This window comes from Melanerpes formicivorus, unplaced genomic scaffold, assembly GCF_026170545.1.
Source record: "Melanerpes formicivorus ecotype bairdi unplaced genomic scaffold, bMelFor1.0.p_v2 SCAF_66, whole genome shotgun sequence".
NCBI lineage: Eukaryota > Metazoa > Chordata > Aves > Piciformes > Picidae > Melanerpes > Melanerpes formicivorus.
In genome coordinates, this window is record NW_027142418.1 from 1513556 (window position 1) to 1525734 (window position 12179).

The 12179-nt window shown below is 56.1% G+C and overlaps 1 protein-coding gene across 2 annotated transcripts in view; it reads left to right on the forward strand.

The window, feature by feature from the left end:
- Positions 1 to 12179, forward strand: part of FBLN2 (fibulin 2) — a 93270-nt gene that overhangs the window by 26221 nt on the left and 54870 nt on the right. For both annotated transcript variants that reach the window (XM_068162613.1, XM_068162612.1), the window contains exon 2: positions 4615 to 6068. In XM_068162613.1, coding sequence (XP_068018714.1) covers positions 4730 to 6068 — 1339 coding nt within the window. In that variant the 5' untranslated portion in view covers positions 4615 to 4729. The remainder of the gene's footprint in view (positions 1 to 4614; positions 6069 to 12179) is intronic.

Genomic DNA, 12179 nt, shown 5'->3' on the forward strand with positions numbered 1-12179 from the left:
CAACCTTTTCAAGTCCTGCAGCTGAACTCTTAATCAAGTCAGAACATTCTTCCTTTTGACTTCACGGGCTGGCTTTGATGGGAGTAAATCGCTCTGAGTAGGTGGTTCAGCAGAAATGCCAGCCTTTGTCACTGGCTGTGGCCTCACATGGAACTGGAGGAAGCATCCTGAGGTCCTCCCTCAGCTGCAGAATCACAGAATGGTAGAGTGGGAAGAGACCCCAGCCCCTTGACCCCCAGCCTTTAGCTCTTGCTCAGATCCCTTCTGGGGCTGCTCTTCAGGCTCAACAGCCCCAGGGCTGAAGGCAGTGTCACAGAATGGTAGGGGATGGAGGAAACCTCTAGAGATACCCAGTCTAACCCCCCTGCTAAAGCAGAGCACCCACAGCAGCTTGCCCAGGAGTACAATGGCCAGGGGGGGTTGGAATCTCTGCAGAGAAGGAGACTCCACAGCCTCTCTGGGCAGCCTGCTCCAGGGCTCCAGCACCCTCACAACAAAGAGCTTGAGCTGACCTGCAGAAAAAGGGCTCAGAAGGGTTTCAGCAGTGTCAGTCTGAGGTTGGTAGCTTGAGAAACCAAGAGTTGGGGGCGATGGAAATGATGAAAGGAGAAAGGGCTCAAAGGGAGTGAAGGAGGCACTGAGTAGATGTGAGAGCAAGGAGCACCCTCCGTGGGTGAGAGGCAAGGCAGCAAGGAGAGGAACAGTGGAACACTGGAGGTGACCTGGACAAGAAAGCAAACCTTGGACAGAAATGGAGTGCAGATGAGGATGCAGGTGGGATGGGATGATGCCTACTGAGGCAATCACAGAATGGTGTAGGTTGGAAGGGACCTTAGAGATCATCCACTCCACCCCCCTGCCATGGGCAGGGGCACCTCTGACTACACTCAGCTGCTCAAGGGCTCATCCAGCCTGGCCTTGAACACCTCCAGGGAGGAGGCAGCCACAGCCTCCCTGGGCAACATGTGCCAGTGTCTCACCACCCTCACTGGAAAGGATTTCTTCCTCATCTCTAGTCTCAATCTCCCCTCTCCCAGCTCAAAGCCATTGTCCCTCATCCTGGCACTCCCAGCCCTTGTCCAAAGTTCCTCCCCACCTCTCCTGAAGCCCCTTCAGGTACTGCAAGGCTGCTCTAAGGTCTCCCTGGAGCCTTCTCTTCTCTAGGCTGCACAGCCCCCACGCTCTCAGCCTGTCCCTACAGCAGAAGTTCTCCAGCCCTCTGATACTTCGTGGGTATCCAACCTGGCTTGAACACCCCCAGGGCTGGAGCCACCACAGCTCCTTCTCTGCAGCCAGTTCCAGCACCTCACCCATAATGTGCCCTATCTGTGCATGCAGAAGCTGCCCAGGGCTGGGTCTGTGAGACCCAAACACTCCACATCAGGGCAACCTGCTGTAGTGTGAGGTGTCCCTGCCCATGGCAGGGGGTTGGAACTGGAGGATCCTTGAGGTCCCTTCCAACCCTGACAGTTCTGTGATTCTTCTTCCTGGGAAATCTCCTGCTTTGAGAGCAGCTCTGAACAAGGGGGTTTCTCCCAACCATTTCCATACTTCCTGACAATTTTCTTTCCCTCCCAGCCAGTCTCCTTGGGCAGACACAACTTCTACACTCAGGTCCTGGTAGGAAACCTCACCCCTGCAGGAGCTGTAGCTCTGCAGGATGCTGCAGTGACCCCAGCCCCAGGGCAGAGCTGTGGGAACTCCCCGCACAGCCCGGCCCTATCTTATGGGAACAGGCAGCTTCTCCTAGAGCCTGGCTGCTCTCCAGCAGGCTGGGGCAGGCTGGGGGGAGCCCATGGAGAAGGAGCCTGTCTGAATGGGTTTGCTGGCAGGGCTCCTGTTGCCTGTGTGGTTCATTGTTTGTGGGGTGATGTGGCTGCTCTGCACCCCCTGGAGGAGTGCCAGAGGGGCTCTGTAGTTTTGGCTGGTGGGAGGGCTGCTGGCAAAACAATCATCGCTAATTTTACACCATTCTGTAGGCTGTAACTCTGCAGGAGAGCTGGGCAGGGACTTTTGACAAGGGCTTGGAGTGACAGGACGAGGGGCAATGGCTTTGAGCTGGGAGAGGGGAGACTGAGTCTGGAGATGAGGAAGAAATTCTCTGCAGTGTGGGTGGGGAGAGCCTGGAACTCTGGTGAAACTCATCCTCCTCGTTAGTTGTGTGGCCTTTGGAGCACCTACCAGTGACACTGCTTTGCAGACAAACCACTTCAAGAGGCACTTCAACTGCCCCACTCCTGCCAGTGTTCAAGGCCAGGCTGGATGTGGCTCTGAGCAACCTGATCTAGTGGGAGGTGTCCCTGCCCAGGGCCCAGGGGATGGAACTGGGTGATCCTTGAGGTCCCTTCCAACCCTAACCATTCCATGAATCTGTGAATCCTAGAACAGAATAGAATAGAATAGAATAGATCATCTAATGCTTTAGGGGGACACCTCCCACCAGCCCTGGCTGCTCAAGGCCTCATCCAGCCTGGCCTTCAACACCTCCAGGGAGGGGACATCCACAGCCTCCCCCTAGGCAACCTGTGCCAGTGTCTCCCCACCCTCACTCTAAAAAATTTCTTCCTCATCTCCAGGCTCAGTCTCCCCTCTCCAGCTCAAAGCCATTGTCCCTCATCCTGGCACTCCCAGTCCTTGTCAAAGTCCCTCCCCAGCTCTCCTGGAGCCCATTCAGGTACTGCAAGGCTGCTCTAAGGTCTCCCTGCAGCCTTCTCTTCTCCAGGCTGAACAGCCCCAACTCTCCCAGCCTGTCCCCACAGGGGAGGTTCTGCAGCCCTCTGAGCATCTTTGTGACCTCCTCTGGACCCTCTCCAGCAGTTCCAGGTCCTTCTTGTGCTGGAGGCAGCAGAACTGGAGGCAGCAGATTTACTTTGACCCTTCAATTTTCCTGTGGTCCAAAGGTTTGGTAATTACAGAGCAGCTTTCCTTTCCTCTGTGCCCTTTGCCAGGGTTACTGCACCAGTTCCCCTCCCTCCATCCAGCTGTAGATGTCTGTCTGTCTCTCCATAGCTTCTGCTGATGGTGCAGGGATTTACTATAAAGCATCTCTGGTGGTGCCCACAGCAGAAGTGGTGCTTGCTGGTGGTGGCCTGTCCCCAGCTGCTGTTAGCATCCCCTGCACACACATTTGGCACTCTGGGGAGGTCAGGCCAGCCCTCTGTGTGCTCCAGTTCTGCTGTGGAGCTCTGCCAGCTCCTGGGAGCTGAGGATCCAGCCTCTAATGTGGGTTCCAGGGGAGCTAGCAGGGTTTGTAACCACGCAGGACACAAAGCTGTTCCATTTTAGTGCCGCTGGGGCCAAGCAAGGACTGTCAGTGCTGAAGGCTGAAGTGAAGCTTGCTGGGAGGTGGAAGGAGGCAGGAGAACCCTTCCTGCTTGGAGTTAAAGTCTGGACAGACGAATTCTCACCTCTCAAGGCTGAGTTTTTCTAAGATCTTTAAGATCTGGGTCTTTGTCATGAAAATATAAAGGGTAATTACCTTGCAGTGAGCCCTGCAGAGGAAGCAGGGGATGGCTGCTGCTGTCCTGCCAGCCAGGCTGGCTGATGCCAGCTGGGGAGATGGAGAGAAAAACATTGAATCAGAAAGGCTTCTGGTGGCTGAGACACAGTTGTGTGTTCTGGGAGGCTTCAGAGGGGAACAGTCATAAATCCCTCCCTCCCTCCCTCCCTCCCTCCCTCCCTCCCTCCCTCCCTCCCTTCCTTCCTTCCTTCCTTCCTTCCTTCCTTCCTTCCTTCCTTCCTTCCTTCCTTCCTTCCTTCCTTCCTTCCTTCCTTCCCTCCTTCCTTCCTTCCTCCCTCCCTTCCTCCCTTCCTCCCTCCCTCCCTTCCTCCCTCTCTTCCTCCCTCCCTTCCTTCTCTCCCTCCTTCCCTCCCTCCTTCCCTCCCTCCTTCCCTCCCTCCTTCCTTTTCTTTTGCTCTGTTTCTTTCTTTACCTCTTTCTCTTTATTATGCTCTTTTTCTTTATCTCTTTCTTCCTCTCTTTTTCTTTCCCTCACTTTCTCTTTTGCTCTTTCTCTCTCTTTTTTCTTTATCTCTTCCTCCTCTGTTTTTCTTTCTTTGTTTCTTTCACTTTTTTTATTTCTTCTTCCTCTCTTTCTTTCTCTTTTTCTTTATCTCTTCCTTCCTCTTTTTTTCTTTCTCTTTTTCTTTATCTCTTCCTTCCTCTTTTTTTCTTTCTCTTTTTCTTTATCTCTTCCTTCCTCTTTTTTTCTTTCTCTCTCTTTTCATCCTTTTTCTTTCTCTCTCTTCATTCCTTTCTTTTCTTCCTTTTTCTTTCTTTCTGTTCCATTCTTCCTCTCTCTCCTTTCCTCTCTCAGCTCTCTTTCTCTTCTTTACCCTTTCTCTTCTTTCCCTTTCTCTCTCTCTTCATCTGTCCCTTTCCCTCTCTTTCTTCCTCATTTTCTTCCTCTTTTCCTCCTTTTGCATCTGAGGGTGGGGGTGGGGGGCAGCACACAGCTCCAAGCGCAGCGCCTACAATTCTTGGAAGACATTATGATTAATTTCCTACTTAGGTTTCCAGATGTTGGCTTTTGTCCCAACTTTTAAAGCCTTCTGATGCTTAACAGGATATGTGCTGAGTACAGCCTCTAACAGAGTTCTCTTTCATAACTCCAGGACCCATGAGCAAAGGTAACTCGGGAGAGCGCCGCAGACTGGGAGCTGAGCCCGCAGCCGTCTAGGGGAAAGCGCAGGCTCGGAGCGGAGCTCGGGATCCTCGCCGGGGAAGGCCATGGCCAGGTCCCAGCGCTGGCAGCGGGGCTGCCTGGGTGCCACCCTGCTGGTGCTGCTGTGGAGCGGCGCTTCCCGCGCCCAGAGGGACTGCACGGGCGCCGAGTGCCAGCCCCTGGAGAACTGCATCGAGGAGGTGCTGGAGCCGGGCGCCTGCTGCGCCACCTGCCTGCAGCAGGGCTGCCCCTGCGAGGGCTACCAGTACTACGACTGCGTTAACGTCGGCTTCCTCAACGGCAAGGTGCCCGAGGGGCAGTCCTACTTCGTGGACTTCGGCAGCACCGAGTGCTCCTGCCCCAAGGGAGGGGGCAAGATCAGCTGCCAGTTCATGCTGTGCCCCGAGCTGCCCCCCAACTGCATCGACGCGGTGGTGCCGGCCGACGGCTGCCCGCAGTGCGGCAGGATCGGCTGCCTCCACGAGGGCCAGAAGTACGTGGCCGGGCACACCTTCCACATGCCCCCCTGCAAGGTCTGCCACTGCCCCAACGCCGGCGGGGAGCTGATGTGCTACCAGCTCCCGGACTGCGACTCCTTTGCCCTCAACACCGCCGGCCCGCTGGACGCCGAGGACGGCGAACCCGAGAGGCACTACGACGACCCCTACAGCTACGACCAGGAGGCGCCGGAGGGAGACGGCACCCAAGTGGAGTCTCCAAAGAAATACAGGAGTTACTCATCCCACCTGGAGCAAGAGAGCCTCAGCCAAGAGCAGAGCGAGGACTACGACTACCTGCCCGCCAGCGTGGCTCCCTCGGTGCTGGCTTCGGCCGATGCTGGCACGGAGGAGCCGACCCCCCCGGCTACCACCCCGCTGCCCAGGGTGCCCTCTGAGGGCCACAGTGCCACCGACAGAAGCCAGCAGAGGAGGGTGCCCCGCACCACCACAGCATCCCTCCAGCAAACCACGCCTCAGGAAGCTCCAGCGACCACCAGTGCTGCGCTGGAGCGCACGGCGGCCACCACCGAGGCACCCAAACAGCAGGAGGAACTGGAGAGGAGGCCAAAGGGGAAGAAAGGGGACAGAGAGAGGCAGGAGCAGGAAAGAGCTCCCCACTCGAAAACCAAGAAGCACGCCAGGAAAGAGGAGCCAGGCAACAGCCTGGATCTGGGCCTGAAAGAGGTGAATCTGACCGAGCCCAGCTGGGACAGAGCTCCCCATGCCAGGCAGGAGGGCAATGCTCTCCCCAAGGTCAAGTTCAGTGCCACCACCTCTCCTCCCCTCGCTCTGAAGGAGGACCACAGCCAGGAGTCCCAGAAGCAGTCACAGACCCTTTACCGTTACCACCCCGAGGAGGATGGGGACCCCAACTCTATCCACGCCAGCCCCAGGGTACCAGGAGGTAAGAGCTGCTCCCAGAGCCCCTGGCTGGAGAGCATTTTCTCATAACCACCTGGGGGCATTTCCACTCCTCTGTCTTCTTGCTGCTCCACCTGGGCAAGCAAAGCTCCAGCTGCCTGCTCTCATCTCTTTGTGTTGCCTGTGACACAGCAGAGGCCTTGTCACTGCTGCCTGCCTTGCTTTGGCTTTGCTTTCTGGTGGTGTTTTAGCCTCCCTTCAGGTGATGATTTGTTAACCTCCCAACTTTTCCCTTCCACTACTTGTTTTTGTTTTCTGAGGCCATGGTGGAGAACCATCTTCCTCTGCACAAGAGGAGTCAATTATTGTCTGCTGGGATCCTCCAGTTCCCAACTGGATGTAATCACTGTGGAGCTTTTGGAACAGTTGGGCTTCTGCTGGGAAAATATTTACAGTGCTTGCTGTGATATTTACCCTGTGCTTGAAAGGCTGCCTGAGCTCCTGTGTGCAGGAACTTGGTGGATGGATTCAAATCCCCCTGAGGAGTGGCAGGGAGAAGCAGGACTGCCTCTTGCTTTGTGTTTTGTGAGGGCTGGAGGCTGCTGATGTTGGTGAGCAGCTGTGGCCAAGTGAAGTACTGTGAAGGAGTTTCCTCTCTGCCCCTGGGCTGCTCTGACATCTGCAGTGAGTGCTGGCTGCATGCTTTGTGCAAGGCTCCTGGCTGTAGTGAGTGCAGACTTCATCCCTGTCAATTAGCACCTGTGCAGCTCCACTGCCAGTCCAGTTTTCATCACATCAAGAGCAGTGTCTCCTTTTCCAAGCCCTGACACAAACTGTCCTCATGAGAGCACTGATTGCTCCCACGAGGGCAGTTTCTTCCTGGCTTGCCTGGGTAGCTCTTCAACAGCTCCAGCTGCCTGCTCCATCTCCTCAAGAAGATTGAGTGAGACAGGAGCAGAGCAGCTCTGGAGCTGAGGCTCTAGGTCCCAGCACCAGCATCCCATGACTCTTACAGAATGATTGGATTGTTTTGGCTGGAATAGATCTCTAAGCTCATGGATTCCAACCAGCAACCCAACCCCACCATGGCCACTAAACCCTGGCCCCAAGGGCCATGGCCACAGCTTTCTTGAACACCTCCAGGGATGGGGACTCCACCACCTCCCTGGGCAGCCTGTGCCAAGCCCTGACCACTCTTGTAGGAAAGAAATCTCTACTAATCTCCAGCCTAACCCTCCCCTGGCACAATTTCAGGCCATTTCCTTTTGGTCTGATACAAGGGAGAAGAGGCCAACCCCAACCTCACTGCAGCCAACCAAAGGATGTAGGAGGTCCTTGACTGGAGATGGCAGCCCGTTCCCTTCCCTTTCCCTTACACTTCTGCTTTTGTGACAAATGTTGACCTCACAGTTGGTGCCAGCAGCTCTAACCTGAGTCAGGCCTTGAGTGGTTGAACTCAGCAGGGTAATGCTGCAAAGCCAATCTCACCTGTATGGTGGCAGTGACCCAGCTGCTTGACCAGGATGCCTTGAGCTGGGCACACAGAGGGATGCCATTAGGAGGGGCAGACCTTTAGAAGTGACTGAGTAGCTGCCTAATGTGCTTCAAACCTTCTGTGCTCTCTTCTCTTCCATTTCTACCCCCTTTCCTCATGGCAGAGAGGAACCAGACAGGGGTGAGGGGCTGTTTATCCCAGGGGAGCAGGGAACTGATTCCAGCTTTCCAGTTTGTCTCACCTGAGTAAGCTCTTGCTGAGCATTGCTCAGATCCCCTCTGGGGCTGCTCTTCTCCAGGCTCTCAGCCCCAGGGCTCTCAGCCTTTGCTCCTCATAGAGCTGCTCCAGGCACCTCAGCAGCTTTGCAGACTCCACTGGACTGTCTCTAACAGTTCCCTGTCTCTTGAGCTGGGGAGCCCAGAACTGGACCCAGGACTGCAGATGTGGCCTCACTAGGGCAGAGTAGAGGGGACAGAAGAATCTCCCTTGCCCTGCTGGCCACACTCTTCTTCATGCACCCCAGGAGACCACTGGCCTTCCTGGCCAGAAGCAGGAGCCCTGGTTTTGAGGGGTGGGCTCTCAGCAGGGGCTGCAGAGCAGGTCTCCCAGTTTGGGCAGGGTGTTTTGGCCCCAGGAATGCTCTGTGCTTGCAGAGGGAAGGTGCCTGCAGCCCGGGGGCCTCTCCAGCTGCCTGGGAGGGGAGGCTGGGTTAGGAGGGAGTGTTGGGGGTTTCCTGAGCCCCTCCCCAGCCTGTGTATAGGGCTGGGTTGGCTTTGTTTGAGGTTTTCCTTCCTTGAAGCCATCAACATGATCCTTAAGAGCTGGTGTGAATGGCTTTGTTCTGGAAACATGCAGCCCCTGGGAGAAGCAGGTCTGAGACTGCAGGGACGTTCTGGATATTGCACTGGGGGGGTTTGCTTTTCTTCTCTTCTCTTTTTCAGTCTTTTCCTTTCCTCCAGGGTTTAGAAAAGTGCAGGAGGGTTCACAGAGACCTTTGCTGCCTCTGAAAATTCAGCCCAAGTGAGATGGGTGTTGCTTTTGTCCTCCTCTGAGCTGTCTCTGGGCACCAGACCTCAGCTGTGGTTGGATCCCTTCTGCTTTTCCTTAGGAACTTGGCTCCATGGCTTCTCCCTCTCATAGCTCACTTTGGTTTCCATGTAGCTGGGTTTTCATCTCCCACATCCCTGATTGCTCAGCTTTAATCTCATGGTGGAAATAAGGTGAAGAGTCTTGCACCTGGGAAAGAACAACCCCAGGTGTCAGTACAGGTTGGGGACTGACCTGCTGGAGAGCAGTGAAGGGGGAAAGGACCTGGGGGTCCTGGTGGGTGGGAGGTGACCATGAGCCAGCAATGTGCTCTGGTGGCCAAGAAGGCCAAAGGCATCCTGGGGTGGATCAGAAGGGCTGTGGTCAGTAGGTCAGAGAGGTTCTCCTCCCTCTCTGCTCTGCCCTGCTGAGGCTGCATCTAGAATCTTGTGTCCAGTTCTGGGCCCCTCAGGTCAAGAAGGACCTCAGGACCCAATGCCAGCACAAGGGGCAGTGGTGGAAGCTGAGGCAGAGGAAGCTCCATGGAAACAGGAGGAATACTTGTTCCCCTGTGAGGGTGTCAGAGCCCTGGCACAGGCTGCCCAGGGGGGTTGTGGAGTCTCCCTCTCTGGAGACATTCAAGACCCACCTGGATGTGTTCCTGTGTGACCTGCTCTGGGTGACCCTGCTCTGGCAGGGGGCTTGGACTGGATGAGCTTTCAAGGTTCCTCCCAGCCCCTGACATTCTAGCCAAGGGTAAATTATGACCTGCAAAATGACTTTACCATGAGGGTGGTGGAACACTGGCACAGGTTGCCCAGGGAGGTGGTTGAGGCTCCATGCCTGGAGATCTTCAAGGTGAGGCTGGACAGGGCTCTGGGCAACCTGATCCAGTGGAGGATGTCCCTGCTGAGTGCAGGGGGTTGGGCTGGATGAGCTTTGGAGGTGCCTTCCAACCCAGCCCATGCTGTGATTCTCTGAAGTGTTTGCACTGTGCCCCCTGAGGAGGCTGAGCAGGATGAGGAGGGCTGGGTCTGAGCTGCCAGCCCAGGCATGCAGGCAGCAGCTAAGCATTGAGTACCCAGCCTTGTGCCCACTGCCAGGAGCATGCTGGTAGGGTCAGTGTTGGTTGGCTGTTTGTGCCTAGATGGTCACCTTTCTGGACATCTCTCTGCATGACTGCTGCTTGCCTGCTTGTGTCTGGGGAGCTGCCATGGCTCAGGTCACTGCTGCTGGTTTTCCAGCTGGCTGGGCTTCAGCAAAGCTCTCAAAGCTGCAGGCTCTGGTCTTGGAGCATGATTCTCTCTGTGCAGGAGTCCTGCTGGTGAGCCCAAGGCCTCTCCCACTCACCATGTGTCTCCCCTTGCTAAAATGCAGACTTTGACCAAAGGCTCCTGGTTAGCAGTACCCTTGTGTCAGGCTTTTATGGTGCTGAACTTGGTCCTGAGCTCTTGCAGAGTGTTTTAAGCTTAAACCAGGAGCTGATGGTCTTGAGGTAGGGAGGGCAGTTCAGCAGATGCAGCCTGGCAAGCAGAATGCCAGGTCTCAGCCCCATGCTTTGCTCAAGCTGCCTGCATGACCTGTCCTAGGCAGGCAGAAGCAGGTTTTTAGGAGGCCCAGGCAGCTTGCAGGAAGGCTCAGGTCATGAGGACTTTGCATTTTAAGCCCCAGTACAGCACACCTGGCAGTCAGAGGTGCTTGAGGAGATGGCTCCGTCTTCCTGAGTGCCCATGAAGTGAAGATGTGAGCTCCTCACTTCAGTGGGGCCTTGCAGATCAGGCTGTGAAGCCCCCAGGACCGTGGCAAGCAGAGATGATGTGCAGTGCAAGGTGGGACAAGCATCCTGCTCCTTCAGGTCTTGCTAGTCCTGCCTTCATTAAGTCACTCTGCAGGGCAGGCTCCTCTTGCCCCCAGCTGGTGCCATGATCCTGTGCAGTCTGAGCCCCATCTGCTGCCAGGGCACTTGATGCCCCCAGGTTTTGCTGTTGCAGCACAGGGACTGGGAGTGCTGTGTGACTGCAGCTGAAGATGTGCCCAGGCAGCTCATCAGGTGGAAGCAGTTGCTCAGGAGGGCACTGTGGGCTGCTGCCACTCCTTGCAGGCAGCCTGGGGGGCACAAGGGAGACTCTGGAATACTGTGTCCAGTTTGGGGCTCCCCAGTTCTGGTGAAACAGAGACCTGTTGGAGAGAGTCCAAGGGAGAGCCAGGAGGCTGCTTAGGGGACTTGAGCATCTCCCCTGTGAGGAGAGGCTGAGAGCCCTGGGGCTGGTTAGTCTGGAGAGGAGAAGGCTGAGAGGGATCTGATCAATGTCTATCAATAGCTGAGGGCTGGGGGTCAAGGGCAGGGGGCCAAGCTCTTTTGGGTGGTGCACAGCAATAAGCCAAGGACCAATGGAGACAAACTGGAACAGAGAAGGTTTCAGCTCAACATCAGGAGAAACTTCTTAGGTGTGAGGGTGCTGGAGCCCTGGAGCAGGCTGCCCAGAGAGGCTGTGGAGTCTCCTGCTCTGGAGACTTTCCAAACCCACCTGGCTGCATTCCTGTGTGCCCTGCCCTGGGTGATCCCAGGCAGGGAGCTTGGACTGGATGATCTCTCGAGGTCCTTTCCAACCTGTAATGTGCTGTTGGTCTGTGCTGGGATGGTGAGCAGTGTGATGAGGCCACAGGAGCCTTGCCTGCCCCTCTGCAGCCTGCTCCTGTTGCCTGCAGCTCGTTGGGCCCTTCTGGACACCAAACACCCCCTGGGGCAATCCTTCCTTCCCCTTGCTCCTGTGAGCTCTGGTTGCTCCTGCCTCCCTGGGCTGACCCCCAGGGGTGCTGGTTGCATTCAGAAGGGCTCAGAGGGTTTGATTTGTCAGGGACTGAGATAAATGTTCATGGCTCCAACTGCCCTGGGTCTGGGTCTGCTGTCAGCAGTGCCCTGCAGGAGAGGGAGGGTTTGAAAAGGCTGCTGTGGAAGTCGATGTGCAGAGTGTGTGCTGAACAGAAATGTGCATCTTAAGAGAAGGAAACCCCCAGCTGGAACCTCCCAGCCTGGCTGTCACCACTCACAGGGCAAGGTCCTGCTGCTGTCTCCTGCTGCACCAGCAGGAGGTTTGCCCTCAGTGTGGTGGGCTTTGAGGTGGGCACAGGGAGAAATGAAGTGAGGGCTAAAGACAGCCTGATTTTGCATGAGGTCCCTGGGGAGAAATTTCATTTCCAGAGGAATTTGCATCTTCTCTGCCCTGTCAGCCATCTGTGCTGCACTGCTCCCATCCCTGCTTTTTCTGGCTGCTGCTGGCCCTCCCTGGGGATTTTCCCCTCCTTGTTTGCTGCCTGTCTCCTCCTCCCCCTTCCTGCAGCCCTCTAGGAACCGGCTTCTGTGGCTTTGCAATTAAAATCAGCAGCCTGGGAGACACTGAAAGCTGCAGGCTGGAGGCAGAGTGGCAGCCCCTGACTGCTGGGTGGCTGCAGCCCAGCCTGGGGACTCTGCAGCCCAGGACAGGGCAGCTGTGGCCCAGCACAGGCACTCAGGCATTGAGGGCCAGCACAGGAGCTCTTCTGGGAGAGCTGCAGGGAAGAAATGGAAGAAGACCTTACCTCCAGTGGTGCTAGGGAAGCCAGCAGGCTACCAACCCCCAGCTGCAAGGGCAG